General features: G+C 48.4%; 1 protein-coding gene across 4 annotated transcripts in view; it reads right to left on the reverse strand.

Annotated features, from left to right (window-relative positions):
• Window positions 1-21,840, reverse strand: part of LOC119950709 (cilia- and flagella-associated protein 46) — a 365,535-nt gene that overhangs the window by 240,023 nt on the left and 103,672 nt on the right. For all 4 annotated transcript variants that reach the window (XM_038773375.1, XM_038773376.1, XM_038773374.1 and 1 more), the window contains 2 exons: window positions 292-419; window positions 50-195 (listed from right to left, as the gene is read on the reverse strand). In XM_038773375.1, the coding sequence (XP_038629303.1) occupies window positions 50-195; window positions 292-419 (274 nt within the window). The remainder of the gene's footprint in view (window positions 1-49; window positions 196-291; window positions 420-21,840) is intronic.

Below are 21,840 nucleotides of genomic sequence, written 5' to 3' on the forward strand. Positions count from 1 at the left end.
TTGGCAATTCAATCCAATTCCTTATTGAATCACTGAATGTCCTACCTACCTCTGCATTAATGAAGCATATGTCAGCAAGAGTTCTGAGTAAATCGACTGGAGAATAGCACACTTTCTGAGGAGAAACCATTGTAAATGATGTTTTGCTGGAAACGTTTCCCTCTGAGACACTTGTCGTTATTTTTATATTGTGGCCTGAAATAAACGAAAAATGCAAACAAAAGACATATTCTAGCTCACGTACAAAGGCTTAAATTTTTTGGAGAAAAAAAATTATTCTTCCAGTCTTACCATTATCAGAGCTTTCTGCTTTCCATCGCCCATCATCATACAATAGGCAAAATTTACAAGTAGTACGGCAGACATCCCAAACTTCTTGCTTCCGTGCAGCTTTAACTAGATTGGCCCAAATTCTCAGCCTATAAACCCAACAATATTTTTTATGTACATATTGAAGTAATGAATCATAAATGTTATCAACATATTTGCTTTGATTGGCCCCTTGTTCTGCACTGTAACCAATCACTGTTTATCGATGTACCATTTGTCAACGTACTCTGTTGATTATTCTATTTGTCTACTGTGTACATTCCCTCGGCTGCAGACAAATACTTTTCACTGTACTTTGGTACATGTGACAATAAATCAAATCAAATCAACATTCACAATTTAGTTTCTGGCTTTTCTATAAACGTGCAGCACAATTAATAAAGAAAGATATTGGGAAATTATTTGGTGAAATATTTAATGACTAACATTTCCAAAAATTGTTTAAAAACATATAAACTAGGATCAGGCCATTCAGCCTTTCAAACCTGCGTAGGATGAGTTTGACACACTAATTTCAGTCTTCAGTACATCAGGTGCTGGATTCTCCGTCGCTCGGTTTTGCCGGCAGCCTGGGGTTTCCCGACGGTGTGGGGCTGCCCCACAATGGGAAACCCCATTGACCAGCCGGTGAAATGGAGAATCCCGCCGGCTGGATGAAACAGAAATATGATGCAGCGGGGCAGTGAATCCAGCCCCAGGTATGCCAGACCTGTCACCTGATCAACTCCCAGACCCTTCCTTGATGAGTCAATTGTGCCAATTAAGTCTGCATTGCAATTCCTGAGTGTGTCACTGATTGGTGACCAATGTTTTGCACTCCAAGGCCATACTCACAGCAACATAACAGAGTGAACAAAGAACAAAAGAAAATTACAGCACAAGAACAGGCCCTTCGGCCCTCCCAGCCTGCGCCGATCCAGATCCTTTATCTAAACCTGTCGCCTATTTTCCCCGCCCGTTCATATATCTGTCCAGATGCATCTTAAACAATGCTATCGTTCCTGTCTCTACCACCTCCGCTGGCAAAACGTTCCAGGCACCCACCACCCTCTGCGTAAAAAAACTTTCCACGCACATCTCCCTTAAACTTTCCCCCTCTCATCTTGAAATCATGTTCCCTGATAATTGACTCTTGCTATCCACCTTGTCCATACCTCTCATAATTTTGTAGACCTCAATCAGGTCCCCCCTCAACCTCCGTCTTTCCAACGAAAACAATCCTAATCTACTCAACCTTTCTTCATAGCTAGCACCCTCCATACCAGACAACATCCTGGTCAACCTCCTCTGCACCCTCTCTAAAGCATCCACATCCTTCTGGTAATGTGGCGACCAGAACTGCATGCAGTATTCCAAATGCGGCCTAACCAAAGTCCTATACAACTGTAACATGACCTGCCGACTCTTGTACTCAATACCCCATCCGATGAAGGCAAGCATGCTGTATGCCTTCTTGACCACTCTATCAACCTGCGTTGCCACCTTCAGGGTACAATGGACCTGAACTCCCAGATCTCTCTGTACATCAATTTTCCCCAGGACTCTTCCATTGACCATATAGTCCGCTCTTGAATTAGATCTTCCAAAATGCATCACCTCGCATTTGCCTGGATTGAACGCCATCTGCCATTCCTCTGCCCAACTCTCCAATCTATGTACCCAAACAGGCGCTGGAATGTGGCGACCAGGGGCTCTTCTCAGTAACTTCATTGCAATGTTAATGCAAGCCTACTTGTGACAATAAAGATAATTATCATTGAGGGATCACCGAGACTCTCAATTCATTCAGGTGGAGTTGAGAGGGACAACTGTGGGGAAGTGGCTATTGTGTTACAGAGGAGGGTGTGAGGCTTAGTAGAAAGGCATTTACATGAGGGGAAGTTCATGGGTGGATGTCCCAGATCCTCAGAGGGCTGATGGTCAGGGCATTGACAGGAATCCTGATCGCTCACTTTGAGTTGGTAATTCAATTGATTGCGTTCCACCAGCAGCAGCAACATCGATGTGGCCAGGACCAGTGCTCTGTAGAGAGGTCGGGAGGCTGGGCCCACTGCACCTCGAGGAGCAGGGTCACAAATGGCAGAGCCTTGGAGGGGACACAAGCAGCCGAGGGTATTACGACATCATATTTCCTACCTCCTGATGAAAGAGCTCCAGTGCTGGAGAAGACCCAGTCTGTCCCGTTAAATGATGGTGCAAGAGTTGGCACCAGGGTTTACAGAACACCAAAGTTGGATAGTTTTATATTTGTTTATTGTTACGTGTACCGAGGTACAGTGAAAAGTATTTTTCTGCGAGCAGCTCAACAGATCATTAAGTACATGGGAAGAAACAGGGATAAAAGAAAATACATAATAGGGCAACACAAGATGTGCAATGTAACTACATAAGCACTGGCAGCGGATGAAGCATACAGGGTGTAGTGTTAATGAGGTCAGTCCACAAGAGGGTCATTTAGGAGTCTGGTGACAGTGGGGAAGAAGCTGTTTTTGAGTCTGTACGTGCGTGTTCTCAGACTTCTGTATCTCCTGCCCGATGGAAGAAGTTGGAAGAGTGAGTAAGCCGGGTGGGAGGGATCTTTGATTATGCTGCCCGCTTTCCCCAGACAGCGGGAGGTGTAGATGGAGTCAATGGATGGGAGGCGGTCCTGGGCCGAGCAGTTGCTCGGCTGTGATGCAGCCCGATAGGATGCTTTCTATGGTGCATCTGTAAAAGTTGGGAAGGGTTAATGTGGACATGCTGAATTTCCTTAGTTTCCTGAGGAAGTATAGGCGCTGTTGTGCTTTCTTGGTGGTAGCATCGATGTGGGTGGACCAGGACAGATTTTTGGAGATGTGCACCCCTAGGAATTTGAAACTGCTAACCATCTCCACCTCGGCCCCATTGATGCTGACAGTACTTTGCTTCCTGAAGTCAATGACCAGCTCTTTAGTTTTGCTGGCATTGAGGGAGAGATTGTTATCGCTGCACCACTCCACTAGGTTCTCTATCTCCCTCCTGTATTCTGACTCGTCGTTATTCGAGATCCGGCCCACTATGGTCGTATCGTCAGCAAACATGTAGATGGAGTTGGAACCAAGTAACCGTGTGTGTACGGGGAGTAGAGTAGGGGGCTAAGTACGCAGCATTGCGGGGCCCCGGTATTGAGGACTATTGTGGAGGTGGTGTTGGTGTTCATTCTTTCTGATTGTGGTCTGTTGGTCAGAAAATCGAGGATCAAGTTGCAGAGTGGAGAGCCAAGTCCTAGGTTTAGGAGCTTTGATATGAGCTTGGCTGGGATTATGATGTTGAAGGCGGAGCTGAAGTCAATAAATAGGAGTCTGATGTAGGAGTCCTTGTTTTTGAGATGCTCTAGGGATGAGTGTAGGGCCAGGGAAATGCCGTCTGATGTGGACCGGTTGCAACGGTATGCGAATTGCAGTGGATCAAGGCGTTCTGGGAGTATGGAGGTGATGCACTTCATGATCAACCTCTCAAAGCACTTCATTACAACTGAAGTCAGGGCCACCGGGCGGTAGTCATTGAGGCACGTTGCTTGGTTCTTCTTTGGTGCCGGTATGATGGTGGTCTTCTTGAAGCAGGAGGGGACCTCTGAGTGGAGTAGGGACAGGTTAAAGATGTCTATGAATACCTCTGCCAGCTGTATCATGTATCAAGTGGATCATGGAGTTCACCTGACCCACAACGTTTAACAGATTGTGGTATGGGGAGCACACGGCCCACTTTTCAGGTGTGGTACAGCAGAAATAGAAAAGTATTTTTTAAAGCAAAACAATGTTTATTCTTTGAACTCAAGTTAACCTTTTTGAAACATACAGTGAACATCTTAGCAACCATCAATTCAAATACAACCCCCAAAGACTACAACACTAAGTAATCCTTTAAGCTTTCCTTTTTAACATCCATACGACTTAAAAACAAAACCTTTATCAGAAGCACATCAGGTTAAAGTCACTATTGAAAACATTTACAATTCTGAGTTCACCAAAGGATCAAGAGATAGTCTTTTGATGGCAGAGAGAATAGCAGTACACCTGCTTGGTCTGGCTTCAGCTCAAACACTGAAAACGAAACTAAAACACACCCTGCAGCCTGCTCAAAAACAAAAGTAAAAAGCTGACAGACAGCACAGCTCCACCTACTCTGACATCACTGCAGTAGTAAACAGCCATTTCTTAAAGGTACTCTCACTACAGATATTTATATACACACCCATTTATAAACACCCATTTCTTAAAAGGTACTCTCATGACAACATGGACTGGGACACGTTGCCTGTGGTCCTTAATGTGGCCTCTATGAACTTCTAAGCCAGAGGCTCGTTTCAGGGCTGCACAGGTGACATCTGTGACATAACCCAGTCAGCTGCTCACAAGTTCATGAGGGAGGTCACATGTACTATTTGCGATGGCCCACATGTACATCAACTGGGCACTGTATGAAGTGATTTTAATATAGTAGTGAGATTTGGAACAGATTTCCATATCAACTCGAGTCTTGAAAAAGATCTCAATTCTGATAGATTCTTGGGTTCTTGGCACACCTAAAATTGCAGTCATGTTAGGTTCCTTGTGGAGCCTGTCCTTATAAATTACATGGCCAAGAAAGCCGATTGTTGATTGGAAACATTTGAATTTCTCTCTTGACGCAAACGTTGTGGGCGGGATTCTCCATCCCTTGTTTCCTGGTGTGGCGCACCCCCACCGGCAGAGAGATTCTCCATCCTGCCAGCCAGTCAATAGGATTTCCTATCGTGGGAAGGCCCACATCGTCGGGAAATCCCCAAGCGTGGGTGCACTACCGGCACAACGGAGAATTCCAACAGCGGAGAATCCAGTCCTATGTCTTTCAAGACGTTCCACTGTGACTTCTTTAGGTTCTCCTATTCAGTCCTGCCAATAATTAAAATGTTGTCCAAACAACATTGAACATCCATTGAGGCCTAAAGATTTGGTCCACGCACTTTTGGAAATGGGCTGGTGCAGACGTTTTTCCTAATGGTAGGTGCCCCCCCCCCCCCCCCCACCTCGCGACGAATAGCTCCTCAAACAGAGCTACGAACATCCACCACCTTGTCTCAAAGCCCTCTGCTGAACCCCTTAATTAGTACTTGACCGTTTCCAGCCGAAGAAAGTCATGTTAGTCTCCCAGCCAGGCCACCCCCGGCGGCGTTGCTGACCGCCACTCAGAACAAAATTGTTTGCCGGGCCTCCCTCCTCTACATCAGCTCCGGTTTCTCCATCGCCTCCATCGGTTCAACCTCCTTCCCCACTGTCCTTGTTAGCACCGTGACACTCCGCCCAGAATCTCTCCAACTTTTCACAGCCCCAGACATATGAAAATGATTCGCTGGTCCCTTCCCACACTTCTCACACTTGTCTGTCAGTCCCTGGAAGAACCCACTCATTCTTGCCCGACTCATATGTACCACCTTGAACTTGTATCAGGCTCATCCTTGCGCACGAGGAGGTTGCATTTACCCTCCATAGCGCTTCACTCCATACTCCGAGTTTATCTCCCCTCTCACTGCTCCTTAATCTACACTACCTGCTCACCTCCCTGCTCTCTTAGCCACCTGTATATGTCTCTGATCCTGCCCTCCCTTTCACATCCGGAAGCAGCAGGGTGCACCTTGGCAACCTGGGGAACTCTTTTCAAACCTCCGCGCAAAGTCCCTCACCTGCAGGTTCCTTAACTCACTTCCTCTCGGGAGCTCTACCCTCCCCTTCAATTCCTCTTTACTGGCAAACCCCTCTTCCAGGTCCAGATCCCTCACCTTAACCAGTACCACTTCTCTCCATCTCCTGTACATATCATCTACACCCCCCGCCCCAGGCTCAAAACCGTGGTTTTCGCACAGCGGCGCCAGCACCAACATCCCTTCTATCTAGAAATGCTTCCTCAGCTGGTCCCTGATGTTTAACTCTGGACTGCAGTACCGGGCTCACCGCGTATTGCCTTGCATGATTGATAATGCCACCGTCACCATAGCCCTCAAGCTGGACCCCCTACAGAATTCTTCCTCCATTCTGCCCCCTCTCCATTCCACCACCGCCTCACCTTCTCCACGTTTGCCGCCCAGGAATAGTGTAGCAGGTTCAGCAACACCAACCCTCCCTTCTGCCTCTGTAACAGGATCCTCTTAACCCTTGGCATCTTCCCTGCCCATAGAAAGTCTGAGATAATCGTATCCAGATTTCAAAAGAAGACCTTTGGTACAAAGATCGGAAGTGCCTGGATCAGCAGAATGTTCATCTTCACCACTTGGACCCTCCCTGCCCGAGTCAGGTTCAATGTGTGCCACATGTTCACATCCTCCCTAACCTCCTCCATAAGCTTTGTTAAGAGTCCATTTATGTAGCATCACGCTGAATCGCCACCTGAATCCCCAGGTATCTAAACCTGTCTCAGACCACCTTGAATGGCAACCCTCCCTAGGATGGCTCGCCGGCCCAACTCGTTCACCAGGAACAGTTCATTTTTCCCTACATTTAGCTTATATCCCAAGAACGCCCCAAACTTCCCCAACAGGTCCATGATCCTCTCCATGCTCTCCAGCAGGTATGAAACATGTCCAATACCCCCTCATAGGTCGTCCGTGTATAGCGACACCTGGTGCTCCCTTCGTCCCCTCAGAATCCCTCGCCACTCTGCCGACCCCCTAAGAGCAATTGCCAGAGGCTCTATCGCTAAGGCAAACAACGACAATGACAGTGGGCACCCCTGCCTTGTTCCCTTGTGCAATTCGAAGTTTTGTGAGCCTATGTCGTTGGTCCGTGCACTTGCCTTCAGTGCCATGTATAACAGGTGCACCCATGCCATAAACTTCAGCCCAAATCTGAACCTTCCCAGGACCTCAAACCAGTACTGCTACTCCACCTGGGCAAATGCCTTCTCAGCGTCCATGGACACCACTACCTCCAGTACCTGTACTCTCGATCGGGTCATGACCACATAGCCTCCTTAAATTACTAGAAAGCTGCCTGCCCTTTATGGTCTGGTCCTCCGCAACGACCACCGGCTCACATCTTTCCACCCTTCCCGTCAAGAACTTAGCCAGCTCTTTCACATCCCTGTTTAACCGGTATCGGTCAATATGACCCACATTCCAACGTGTCTTTCCCCTTCTTTGGTAATAATGTGATTGTTGTCTGCGTCATCATCTCCGGGGGCTCTACCTTTTCCAACACCTCATTAAATGCCTCCAAGAGATGTGGCACCAAGTCCGTCACAAACTCTTTATAGAATTCCGCCTGGTAATCATCGGGCTCCAGAGCCTTGCCCGACTTGATACCCTTTATACTGTCTAATATCCCCTCAGCCCCAAGGGCTCCTCTAGGGCATGCCTCTTCTCTTCTTCCAACTATGGAAACTTCAGTTCATCAAAATCTGTCCCATGTCTCACTCTCCAACCACCCCCCCGGGTCCACCCTGTACAGCTCCTTATAATAATCCCTAAATGCCTTGTTTATCTTCCCCACCTCCGATACAACATCCCCTGCCCCAGTCCATATCTTCAATAGTTCCCTGGAGAGGCCTGCCTTCGTAGCTGATGCACTAACATTCAACTCAACTTGTCCCCATATTCATTCTGCACCCCCATGCCCTATGCAGCTGTCATAGAATCATAGAATTTACAGTGTAGAAGAAGACCATTTGGCCCATCGGGTCTGCACCGGCCCTTACAAAGAGCACCCTACTCAAGGCCACATATCTACACTATCCCCGTAACCCTGGAACGCCCACTTAATATTTTTGGACACTAAGGGCAATTTATCATGGCCAATCCACCTAACCCGCACATCTTTGGACTGTGGGAGGAAACCGGAGTACCGGGAGGAAACCCACGCAGACACAGGGAGAACGTGCAGACTCCGCACAGACAGTGACCCAGCCGGAATCGAACCTGGGACCCTGGAGCTGTGACGCAACTGTGCTAACCACTATGCAACCATGCTTCCCCTTCTGTCCTACTACCCTCCGCATCGTCAACCTATCGAACTGCCCCTGCAATTTTTTCCTCCTCGCCAATCCCTCCGTGGTGTGCGCCGTTGATTACTCCCTATCTACCTTAATTATCTTGTTCATTAGTCGTTCATATTCCTCCCTCCTTTCCCTATCCACTTATGCCTCGAATGAGGTAATCTCCCCCCGAACCACCGCTTTCAGTGCTTCCCAAAATGTGGCCACCGACACCTCCCCGTTTTGGTTCAATTTTACATAATCTTTAATCACAGCCCACACGTATTCGAAAAACCCTCTATTTGGCAATAGCCCCGATTCGAGCCTCCACCCCAGCCTCTGCTCCCGTCCCGATCTAAGTCGAATCTCCAGCCAATAGGGCGCATGGTCCGAGATTACTATCCCCGCATACTCAGCCCCCTGTAGCCACCGAAGCTGGCCACTTCCCGACATAAAATGGAGAATTGAAATGCATGCAGGGAAAATTGGACAATGTCAGAAAGACAAGAAGGCTGCAGAATCTCTCTGTATATTCTGCCTGCGAAGAAACCAGACAGCATTGAAACTAACAAGTTTGCATATTAATGAAGCGATACCCAGGAACAATGGATACAACGATTAGCTACAATTGGGACATTCTATAGAAGGTCAGACTTCCCGGTGCCAACGGGAGTCTGAAACAATAAGTTATAAACAGCCCCAAGAACCGCCCAGCGATCGGGAAACAGCTCTAGTATTGGGGAATTCAAACCAATCGATTGGTATGAGGTCCAATCGATTGCAAGCAGGTACAGGGTCCGCCCCGATGGGTGCAAAGCCCCTGTGACCTATAAAGGACAGATCCCAAGTTCGCTCTCTCTCTTAGCTGACCCTCCCAGCAGAACACCTTTGCAGCAGCTCTCTAAGAATTTGAACGTGAGAAGGAGAGGCCTGGCCAATTGCTACACCGACAAGTAAGTGTCATACAACGCCCGCGACGAGAATAGACACTCCTGACCCCTTTAATCCACACCAACTGGAAGCCTGCGGATCCAGGACAGAGCAAGAGGCCATTGTTCCCTGATCCGGCAGTTCCCTTATTCCACATAAGTATTGGCTTATAGTGGTAGGAATAGTTTAGTCTTAGTATTATATGCATGAGTAGTAAATAACTGTGTAATAATAAACGTGTCTTGTTTTGAACTTACTAACTGGTGTATTGAGTCATTGATCTGAACTTGAACTTGAACCTCATGGCGGTATCATAAAGATACCTGGCGACTCTAGAGCTAAGGAATAAAACAGAGCCAATTGAGTGTAAAGCACACTCACCAGAACGAGCAACATTTAGTGGCGACTCGACTAGATGTGGCACCCCCACTCCGAGAGAACCCAGCAATTTGAATCAGGTTTTGTTGCGGAAAACTGTCGGGACTTTATACTTCGGAAATTAGCGAAAGCAGTACCCGTATTTATAGCACCGCCTTTGTACCCCTCGTTCTAAATTTAAGAAAGAGCATTAAGATAGGAGAGATGGCCATGCAGGCAATGGAACGCCTCATGCACCCCCAGGAATTCATGGTCGCAGCGACCAGCAGCAGAGTAGGACAGTGTCCCATTTGGGAACTCGAGATCAGAAAATACCTCAAAGGGAAAGGATGGCCCCTTTGGAGCGAATTCTGTTTGAATGAGGAAACAGGTCCCGGGAGTATAGGACATACTTGGTGGGAGAACCTGAGCGAGATTCACAGAAAGAGTTTAGGTAAAGCTCGTAAGCCGATGGCAATCGTGTCCTGTTTGGCACAATTGCGAGGCACAGAGGAGGTCGTTTGGACGTTCCGCGCAGAGTTAGAGGAAAGAAATAGGATGAGTAAGGGTGACGTCAGCGATGTAGAGAGAGAGAATATCGAATTGAGACGGAGGCTTGCAGCAAAAGATGTAGAGGTGGATGATGCCAAGAGGGCACACCAGTCTTGTCTGGCGCACTTAAGCAGCTCCCAAACACAGTATGAAAAGGCCTATCAGGACATGCAGCGCACAGTCTTGATAAGAGAAGAATCTGAGAAGCAGGTAGAGGCATTGCAGAAGCAATGCAGCGACCTGAAGGCAGCTTTAAGAGCACTCCATGCTGCCACCACGGAGCAGAGACAAAGCTCCTTAGACCACGCGAAATGCCGGAAGCAGATTGCGGAACTGCAATCTCTGCTTTCTGTACAGAATGGGTTCCAAAGCACCTTTGGGACACAATTAGATGAGGAAGAAGGCCCCGATTGGCAGGAATTAAACGAAACAGCACAGAGATATGTTCAGGGAACATGTGCGCAAGAGAAACCGCAGAAGAGGAAAGCACCTCAACCCCCCCACAGAGCAGATGGCACCCGCACCCATGAATCCAGTCACCACCCAACGCAAAGCATCCGCAGACGGCGCACCAGATTCAACTTATACCACCCCCTTAACCGTGAACCAATTACAGGATGCGTGTGCCAAAATCACACCGTTCCTCCCCTCCTCAGACCCCCACCAATTCTTCGCGAGAGTAAAGCAACAGGTGACCATGTACGGCCTGGATGAGCGTGAGCAGGTGATGCTCACTGTTTTAAGTCTAGACCCCTCAGTGGGAGCAGCCCTTCCAGACCCACAGAACGTTGGAGGAGGCACCCTAGAAGAAATGCACACATCGATCCTTGATGCAATAGGATATAACAGAGGTGACCCCGTAGAAGGCCTAAACAAATGTAGGCAAAAGAAAACCGAGCACCCCACAGCATTTGCAGGAAGGCTGTGGATACATTTCACGGCAGTATTTGGGAACTTAGATCGCGTCCATCTAATCCCAGACAACATGGCTAAATGGACCCGCACCCTTATCTCCCATGCCACAGAGGCAGGACAGAAAGCGTGTGCGAATTATGACCCATCGGAAGAAGCACATAATGAGAAATGGGTACTAAAAAGGTTGTCCCGCGCTTGGGAGCAATCTGTACATAGTAAGCCCACAGCTAGGAAACCCGAAGATCAGCAGGCAGTAGCTGATATTCAAGCAGTCAGAGCGCACCAAAACCCCCCCATGGTAAATGAAGGAAAGAACAACCCCCCGCAGAAGCCACAGGAATGTTTCAACTGTGGTCAGTTAGGACATTTTGCAAGAGAGTACAATGCCCCACAGAAATCACAGAGAGGCCAATAGACAAGTACTCTGAACTGAAATAAAACAACGTCAATTCATAGTATTGGGACTCATTCAGGACAGACAAATGTGGATGGAACGGACTGACGGTGTTCGGGCTCCCCCACTTGGGTCTGTGACACCCTTTGGGACAGGTCCGGACGACCGGTAGTCACAGCAAAGATACGGGGACAGCCCATAGAATTACTCTTGGACACAGGAGGGTCCCGCACGACCATAAATTCCTCCAATATGTATCAAAAGGACACGTGGCCCACTACAGCCACAATCACACTCAGCGGCTTTACAGGCCACTCACAGCAGGGACACATTACAGCCCCTGTACCCATTCAGCTAGGGAATATCACCACTAGACACCCCATTGTTTTAGTTGATCTGCCCCACACAGCAGAACACATACTAGGAATATATTTTATGAATGTACACAGCCTGTCGTTCGACCCAGTCAATCAGTGTGTCTGGCGAATGGCAAGGTCAGAAAGAGCCCCCGCAACGCTCACAGTAGGTAAGTACGAAAACAGGATTAGTGCAGTCGGAGAGTATTGTTTTGATCCGACCACGCTCAGCACGGACAAACAGGTTAGGGCAGTTTTGAAAAAAAACAGATCAGCATTTGCCAGTCACAGGCACGACTGCGGCAGAATGTTTGGATTGGTTCAAATTACAGGACCTGACCCTAGACCCCAACGGCAATATAGATTTCCCTAAGAGGCATAGGGAGAAATCTCAAAAGTTATAGACAGCTTCTTCGAGCAGGGCGTACTCCGATCAATAGCCTCAACTAATAATGCCCCGATTTGGCCAGTGAGGAAGTCCGATGGATCATGGCGACTGACCATCGATTATCGGGAACTCAATAAAGTCACCTCCGCAGTAGCCCCCACGGTAGCAACAAGTCCTGAGACCATGCTCAAGCAGGGATTCAATTCACGATTCTTTACGGTTTTGGACATTAGCAACGGCTTCTGGTCCATCCCATTGGCGAAGGCGTGCCAGTACAAATTCGCATTCACTTTTAAAAGTCAGCAGTACACGTAGACATGCCTTCCACAAGGATTCCACAATTCCCCCTCCATTTTCCACCGACAGCTGGCAAATGGATTATCAAAATTTTCCCGACCCAAATGTCTGGTCCAGTATGTGGACGATCTCCTACTGCAGACAGATACCAAGGCAGAGCACATCACACTTCTGGCTGAACTCCTGGAACTACTACAAACAATTGGATGTAAAGTGAACTCCAGAAAGGCCCAAATATTGGAGAGTAAAGTGATGTATTTGGGTACGATAATCACGCACGGCAAACGCGAGATCGAGTACAAAGGAATTGACTCGATCGTCAAATTGCCCCTTCCCCAAAATGTTTCAGCCCTCCGGTCGTTTTTAGGACTGGTTGGGTACTGTCGGAACTGCATTGACGGTTTCGTGACAAAGGCAGCCCCCCTTTCAGACCTCCTAAATAAAGGAGCCTCATGCGAATGGCTTCCGCAGCATACGGATGCTGTGGACGATTTAGAAAGAGCCCTTATCGCAGCCCCCGCACTCCAAGTTCCAGACCCACTTTCCCCCTATGCAATTGAGGTAGCAAGTACAGATCTGACCCTCTCGGCCGTGCTCCTTCAGGAACGGCACGAGCAGCTAAGAACAGTGGCTTATGCCTCCAGAATCTTAGGTCCAGTAGAGCAAGGATTTTCAGCCTGCGAGAGGCACCTACGCGCAGTATTCAAGGCAGTGCAGTACTTTTCGTACCTAACCGGACTGAACCCCATCACGATTCTGACCGAACGTACCCCCACACAGCTTCTATTAGACGGACGACTGAAGGACGGTTCAGTTAGTCAAATCAGAGCAGCTAGGTGGACCCTTCTATAGCAGGGACGGGACATCACTGTGAAGCGGGCAAAGACACACTTTTTTAGCAGATAATCTCCAGTACCCAGGAACACCCCATGAATGTGAGATCATATCCCCACTTCACAATACAGGACCCTTTATTGCGAAGACACCCCCCAGGAAGATAGGAAGTTCACCCCAGTGCCCCCAGCACACAGACACGTATGCACCTTTGAGGATTTATGTGGATGGTTCATCCACCGTTTTAGATGGCAAACGTATTACTGGATGCAGTATATACGTGGTGGACGCGCAGGGCCGCACCCTTGAAGAGATTGCATTTCAACTTCCAGGTCACTAAGGCGCGCAGGCAGCAGAACTAGCTGCAATCGCATATATAGTGGACCACCCAGATTCGTTGCCCAGCCTGGCAGATATATATTCGGATAGTCTATATGTCTGCAACAGTTTAACTGAGTTCCTACCCTGTGGAGGACAAGAGGTTTTTGTGTTGTTCCTCGTATCTTAATAAAGCTCGTAGTCTCAAGTGTGGAGAAGATGCTTTATTGTGAGTTCGTTCAGTTTCCAGAGCTCGACCTAGAACTACCTTCCAGTGCTAACTACCAGCTTTGCTTGCTGTGTGTCCTGCTTACCAGCCCGCCTGCTGTGAAGAGTGTGTCCTCACTTCCTGTCCTGATCTATTTATATGGCTCTCCCGTGCTCCCTCTAGTGGTCGCTCAGTTGTGTTGCATCTGGTTAACTTGTGATCACCACATCCCCCTTTTTCTCTTAACATATTTTCTGAACATCGTTAAAGAAAATTGTACATCCTGTCCCAGTGTATTTATAGCTCTCCCGCTCGTGTTTGCTCTGTTGTTTTTGTTCTTGCTGTGTTTCTTTTGACTTTTGTTTTTCTTGTTATACTCTATGACTGTCCCGAGTGGATAATTTGAGTCATTGAGCATTCCGTCTCGCGAGTGGTGCGAATGATCTGATGTTGCATCGGTGCAGGTGACATCAATCAGTTGTGGAGAATTGGATTCCGCATCTTTGCTTTCTTGGTGCTCGTCTTCCGGAGTCAAAGTCTTCTTGATTACATTTGACGCGGTGTCTGTGGACTCTCGGCGCTCCTCTTCTGGAGTCCAAATCTGCATGATTTCAGTTGATGTTATCTCACTGGACTCCAGGTGCTCCTCTTCTGGAGTCAAAATCTGCACGGTTTCTTTTTGTTTGATGTCTCTGGACTCCAGGTGCTCCTCTTCTGGAGTCAGAATCTGCATGGTTTCTTTCGGCATTGTCTCTGTGGACTCCAGGTGCTCCTCTTCTGGAGTCAAAATCTGCATGTTTTCTTTTGGCGTTGTCTCTCTGGACTGTTGGGTGGCCCGACTCTGTGCTTCTGTACAGACAAGCTGAGAACTGTCAGTCTCACTGTGATCCTGTACGTCAAGTGCGAGCACCTTGTCACTGTTTTCGCTCTGTGCTTCGGTACAGACAAGCTGAGAACTGTCAGTCTCACTGTGATCCTGTACGTTGAGTGTGATCACCTTGTCACTGTCTTCGCATGCAGTGGGCAGAGGTGCATTGTCTTCTTCTTGTTCCTGTGAGCGTGTTGGACTTTCATAGTCCGCTCTTTCTTCTTGTTCCTGTGAGCGTGTTGGACTTTCATAGTCTGCTTTTTCTTCTTGTTCCTGTGAGCGTGTTGGACTTTCATAGTCCGCTCTTTCTTCTTGTTCCTGTGAGCTTGGTAGACTTTCATAGTCTGCTTGCGGTTGCTCAGGTACAGCGGGTTTACCTTCATGGTCTTGTTCATGCTTGGTGTCCGCCCGGGAGTGTTTGCTGGCATCCCTATTGGCGTCTTTCATCACTCGCACTGTGGAGCCTGTCATCGCTCGCTCCGTGGAGTCTTCCTGTGCTCTCTGTGTGGCGTCGTCTTCGTCTTGGGTATTGCTGTCATCCAATGTATCGACGAGCTGCCATGGCACCATGGTGTTGGATTCATCCACCATGAGTAGAGTCGTGTTGAGCTTTGCAACGGTGTCGCTGATGCTGTGATCAGCATGTCCAAATAACTCCTCCATGTCTGAGTAGTATTCTTTGAAACCCATTTCATCTTCGTTGGCTTCTTCTACCACGAGTTGATTCGTGTTGAACTTTGCGACCGTGTCGCTGATGCTGTGATAAGCATATCCGACTGACTCAGCCATGTCTGAGTAGTATTCTTTGAAAACCAAATCATCTTGGTTGGATTCATCTACCACAAGTTGGTTCGTGTTGTGCTTTGCGACCGTGTCGCTGATGCTGTGATAAGCATATCCGACTGACTCAGCTATGTCTGAGTAGTATTCTTCGAAAACCAAAGCATTTTGGTTGGATTCATCTACCACGAGTTGGTTCGTGTTGTACTTTGCGACCGTGTCGCTGATGCTGTGATAAGCATATCCGACTGACCCAGTCAGGTCTGAGAGGTAATCGTCGAAAAACAAATCATCTTTTGTTGTTTCGGAATTCTTTTTGTTCGCTTCACTGTGTGTGGTGAAGGCAGCTTTTTCCAAGGTTTTGTGCAAGTTGTTTTTCACTGTTGGTTTAAGTTCAGGCGTTTTTCTGTGTTCTGAGGCAAGAAAATTTGGTTTTACCACTTTAAGTGTCTTGGTTTCAATTTTCGGGCATTTCCCTTTTAAGTGGGCGTGGTCAGGATTCTCAGACGTCATGACGTCACGCGTAGGAACGACTTGCACATGCGCAAATCGGCTTTCTTTCCTTGTGCGGTTCGGTGTCCATTGCGCATGCGCGGCTTGCGCATGCGCATGACGGTCCGCGACGAAGACTTTTTTTGACTGCGCATGCGCGACTTGCGCATGCGCATAACGATCGGCGCCGCGATCTTTTGTAAACTGTGCATGCGCGACTTCCGGTTCCGGCGCATGCGCGACTTCCGGTTCCGGCGCATGCGCGACTTCCGGTTCCGGCGCATGCGCAGACGCGATTTGTAGTTCTTTGTTTACCATAGACTGCAAAATGTGCTCCGACGCCATTTTATCGCGGATTTCAGCGTTTTTTCTTTCTAAAAGTTGTAAGTTACCTTTTCTTTCCGATCTGGACTGGATTTCAGCGTTTTGGCTTTGTGAAAAATTCCTGTTATTTCTTCTTTTTGATCTGTACTGTGCATTCGCGATTTCCTGATCTTTTTGTGATTTTTTAAGTTTTGCATCACTCAGTCTCTGTGCAGGTTGGACTGTGAGCATGCCTTGCTGTTCAAATTTCTCACAGTACTCTTCAAATTTGTTTAGTAACGTTTGTAAGCTGTTCCTGTCTTCACCTTTTGAGTATTTAAATCCATTATACACTTTCCTATTGACAGGCCCTTCGATGAGAATTGCTATTTTAATTTTGTCTGAGGCTTCTGCAACATCATTAGCTATGAGATAAAAATCGAACATTTGTTTAAACCTTTTCCAGACATTTCTTACATTACCAGTCGTGTCCAGCTGAGGTGGGTATCCATGCCACATCCTCGAATTAGCGATGTCTTCCCCAGTCAAATGTCCAGTATGAGATTTCCATGCCATTTTGTGCTTTCTGTATCTGCAGCTGAGTTGTCCTGTCATAAGCGTCTGAAATCACTCCTGGGTACCATGTGTTGTTCCTCGTATCTTAATAAAGCTCGTAGTCTCAAGTGTGGAGAAGATGCTTTATTGTGAGTTCGTTCAGTTTCCAGAGCTCGACCTAGAACTACCTTCCAGTGCTAACTACCAGCTTTGCTTGCTGTGTGTCCTGCTTACCAGCCCGCCTGCTGTGAAGAGTGTGTCCTCACTTCCTGTCCTGATCTATTTATATGGCTCTCCCGTGCTCCCTCTAGTGGTCGCTCAGTTGTGTTGCATCTGGTTAACTTGTGATCACCACAGTTTTGTTTCCGCAGACGGTAAGCCCCTCCCACCAGCCCCATTACTCCGACATATTTTAGAGAAGGCAAAGGACGGGACGTTCGGGATAATAAAAGTTAGAAGTCACCACCGTTCTTCCCCACCCGGGAACGTGAAAGCAGACGCATTGGCGAAAGCAGGTTCCAGACGTGGTTACTTTATGAACCCCCCGCATGCGCCCCAGAAAGCACACCAGTTAGTGCAGTACACATATCACTGACTAATCTTGAGGATTTAGTCGCAGCCCAAAAACAGGATAGCAACCTCAGGGAGATTGTTAAAGGAAAGTACCCAGCCCCGTTCGAAAGATTTAAAAGATCACTGACCACCCATGAGGGTGTTGTTTTAAAAGGCACTTTGTATGTGGTTCCTGAACAGGACAGGAATCAGCTAATTTGTTTATTCCATGATGGTCATGGACACCAGGGAATAGACCCCACTACTGCCCACCTCAGACAGCTCTGTTGGTGCCCGAGTTTAAAAGAGGATGTCACCCACTACATTGAGAATTGCCTTTTCTGTGCCCAGAATAATCCGGACAGATACGCAAGGAAAGCACAGCTTAGCCACACCCGGCCCGTTAACGGCCCCTGGACGAATCTCCAAATCGATTTTATTGGACCATTGCCCCCTAGCAGGAATGGTTATAAATATGTGTTGGTTGCGATAGACACCTTCGCAAAATGGGTTGAAGCCTTCCCATCACAGACCAATACAGCAAAAACCACTGCAAAGGTTTTGACACACCACATCTTTACGAGATTGGGACTCCCCCGCAGCATAGAATCAGACCAAGGCTCTCATTTTACGGGACGTGTCATGAAGAACGTCCTCACGAATTTTGGCATAACCCAAAAATTCCACATTGCATACCACCCCCAGTCGAGTGGTATCGTGGAGCGCATGAATCGGACTCTAAAATCCACCCTCTGTAAAATGGTCCAGGAAAATAACACGACTTGGGATTCGGTCCTCCCATTCGCGTTGATGTTTTTAAAGAATACTGTTTCGACTTCTACAGGTTACACACCACACACGCTCATGACCGGACGCACCACGAAAGGCACTGAGTATTTATTGGGAATAGATTTGACCAGCCCAGAAGTGGTGGCCCTCACACACGAGAAGGCAGTCAAACAAATGACAGAGAGCATTAAATCGTCTCAGCTCGCAGCTGCGGTAAAGTTAGGGACAAGAAAGAAACAGAGCAAGGCCTGTTTCGACAAAACGGTACACGCCACTGAGTTTGCAGTAGGGCAGCAGGTCATGCTCTCTGTCTACAACCCAAGTACCTTCCTTTCACCCAAATATTCTGGCCCCTATTCCATTGCAGATAAAGTTAGCCCTTCCGTTTACAAAATAAAGTACACCAACAGGAAGACTGCCTGGTTCCATATCAACCAGTTAAAGGCATATGGATCACAGTCCAACCACACTCATCACGTTATGCTTGACGCAGCAGACCTCCACGCCACGCCCCCAAGAGACGTTTTTCCGCCCTCCCCCTCACAGACCAGCACCTCCACGGACTCGACCTCGACTCCGCCCATTGACTTTAGACTCCGCCCCAACACGCCCACAAGCAGCTACAGCAGCGACAACGACTGTGACTCTGACCCCAGCCACAGCACTCCTCTCTACTGCCCCGAAACCACAACCCACACACACTGCGACTACGACCCCAACTCCAGTGATCCCTTGGAGATCACCTACATTAAAACACCAATTTTGGGATCCGCGAGAAGAGGATGACATTACATCTGACTCCCGACACGGCAACCTCTTTGCGACGCTGTTCGCAGAAGACGAATGAGGTGTCCAGATGATGTAAAAAGAGGAACCGCTTGAGAGAGCAACGGTAACCTTTTCTTTTTTTTTATAAATGTTTTTTATTCAGTTTTCATGTTTTATATTGAACAAATTACAAATTGTTAGAGAGAGAGAAAAAAAAACACGCAAAAATTAACATATATATTTACAGGTAAGCATCTTCGTAATAATAACTGTGGCCTCCCCCCTTTAGCCGGCATACATATTTTACATTCCCCAATATGGCCGAGGCACATGTTTATTGGCATTTATTTAGTTTGGTTTTGGGCCTTAGCTAGCCATCAAACCCCCATAACGAACCCGTAGCCCTCCCCCCCCCCCCCCCCCCCCGGCTACCTTCCCCCGATTCCCGTCCGTTTCCCCCTGATTCTTGGCCACCCGACTATTCTTCCTCTTGTTCGTTGGCCACAAACAGGTCCCGGAACAGTTGCATGAATGGCTCCCACGTTCTGTGGAAGCCGTCGTCCGACCCTCGGATGGCGAATTTGATTTTCTCCATTTGGAGAGATTCCGAGAGGTCGGCCAGCCAGTCTGCAGCTCTGGGCGCTGCTGCTGACCGCCAGCCAAACAGGATTCTACGGCGGGCGATCAGGGAGGCAAAGGCAAGGGCGTCCGCCCTCCTCCCCAGGAATAGATCTGGCTGGTCTGAAACCCCGAAGACCGCCACTATCGGGCATGGCTCCACCCTCACCCCCACCACTTTGGACATAGCCTCGAAGAAGGCTGTCCAGTGCTCCACAAGTCTGGGGCAAGACCAGAACATGTGGGCGTGGTTGGCCGGGCCTCTTTGGCACCGTTCACATCTGTCCTCCACCTCAGGGAAGAACCTACTCATACGGTTTCTCGTTAAGTGGGCTCTATGTACCACTTTTAGTTGCGTCAGGCTGAGCCTTGCGCACGTGGAGGTGGAGTTGACCCTATGCAGTGCTTCGCTCCAGAGTCCCCACCCTATCTCCATCCCCAGGTCGTCCTCCCATTTCCTTCTTGTTGCGTCCAGTACGGTGTTGTCCCTTTCTACCAGTCGGTCATACATGTCGCTGCAGAGGGCAGCACGGTGGCCTAGTGGTTAGCACAACCGCCTCACGGCGCTGAGGTCCCAGGTTCGATCCCGGCTCTAGGTCACTGTCCGTGTGGAGTTTGCACATTCTCCCCGTGTCTGCGTGGGTTTCGCCCCCACAACCCAAAAATGTGCAGAGTAGATGGATTGGCCACGCTAAATTGCCCCTTAATTGGAAAAAATAATTGGCTAATCTAAATTTATAAAAAAAAATACATGTCGCTACAGTTCCCTTTCTCTAGGATACTTGCGTCCAGTAGGTCTTCCAGTAGTGTCTGCCGTGGTGGTTGTGGGTACGTCCTTGTCTCCTTTCGTAGGCAGTTTTTGAGCTGCAGGTACCGTAGCTCGTTCCCCCCAGCTAGCCGAAATGTCTCTGTCAGTTCGACCAGTGTTGCGATCCTGTCGTCCGTGTATAGGTCCCTGACTGTCAGTGTCCCCCTGTCCTGCCTCCATCTTTTGAAGGTGGCGTCAGTCAGTGCTGGTTTGAACCTATGGTTGTTGCAGATGGGAGCCTTGTCCGACATTTTGTTCAGGCCAAATTGCTGCCGCAGTTGGTTCCAGGATTGGAGGGTGGCTGTCACCACTGGGCTGCTGGAGTGTTTTTTCGGTGGGGATGGGAGTGCTGCCGTGGCGAGGGCCCGGAGGGAGGTCCCCATGCAGGAGGCCTCCTCCGCACGCACCCACTCGACTTCTGGCTCCTGGATCCATCCCCTTACTCGCTCGGCTGTTGCCGCCCAGTGGTAGAATTGTAGATTCGGGAGGGCTGGATTTTGTTTTTTGTAGGACCTTCTTTGAGATCCTAGCATTTTTACCCCCCCCATATGAACGCCATGATAAGTTTGTCCAGCGCTTTGAAGAAGGCCTTGGGGATGTAGATCGGACGGTGTCCTTTTCTGATGGAACTTGCACTATGTTGTTGCATGTTTGTTTGGTTTGCTTTGAATGTTCTTTGTTACCGTTCAGAAAGCTCTGCGGCCAGACGCTAAGTTTGTCCGCAGAAACCTAGGAGAATTTGCCAGACGCCTTATCAGCTGAAATGTCTGAAGTCCAGCCGACAGGCATTTCGGCCGAAATCTCTGAGAGCTTGCTAGCTCCAGTTTCGTAACTGCTCTTCTGTTTGAAGGATAGAAGAGGCAACCCCCACGATGACTGCATTCTTGCACGTTCGTTTCAGGTCGCTCAGGCAGTGGAGTAACGGCATTGAGGACCCGCCCTGTCTGAGGACCCCCTCTGGCCAGCTAAGCTCAGGTACAGCAGAGCACGCCCTACCCGGGGATCCCACCCAACTCTTATCCGTCGTGGCCCATACGCAACTCATTTCGAAAGTCTTGTTTCTAAAAGTTTGGTTTTGTTTCTTTTATTTTAGGTAGCCCTTTGGTTGCCAATTCCACATGCTATTTACATCCAGGAACATTGGGATGCTAAATTGCACAGCCTGCGAGACGGCTCGCAGTGGTACAGTATTTAAGTATATGTCTGGTCCTAAATTCGTTTTGAACAAATAAAAAATAAAAAAATGAGGGAGTCACAGAGAGTGACCATTCATAAAGGGTATTTGGCAGTACAGGACAGACAGACTGTAAGATTCGAGATGTTAGACAAGATAGTAACAGACACCATGCTTGATCCAACAGAATCCCAGAAGACCCAGAGAAGACACCGGAAGAAAAGAAAAGAAAGAAGATGAAGACCACAGTTGTTGTTGTACTATGGATTATGGGATCCATGTGGTTGCGTGC

The sequence above is a fragment of the Scyliorhinus canicula genome, chromosome 16, assembly GCF_902713615.1.
Source record: "Scyliorhinus canicula chromosome 16, sScyCan1.1, whole genome shotgun sequence".
Taxonomy (NCBI): Eukaryota; Metazoa; Chordata; class Chondrichthyes; order Carcharhiniformes; family Scyliorhinidae; genus Scyliorhinus; species Scyliorhinus canicula.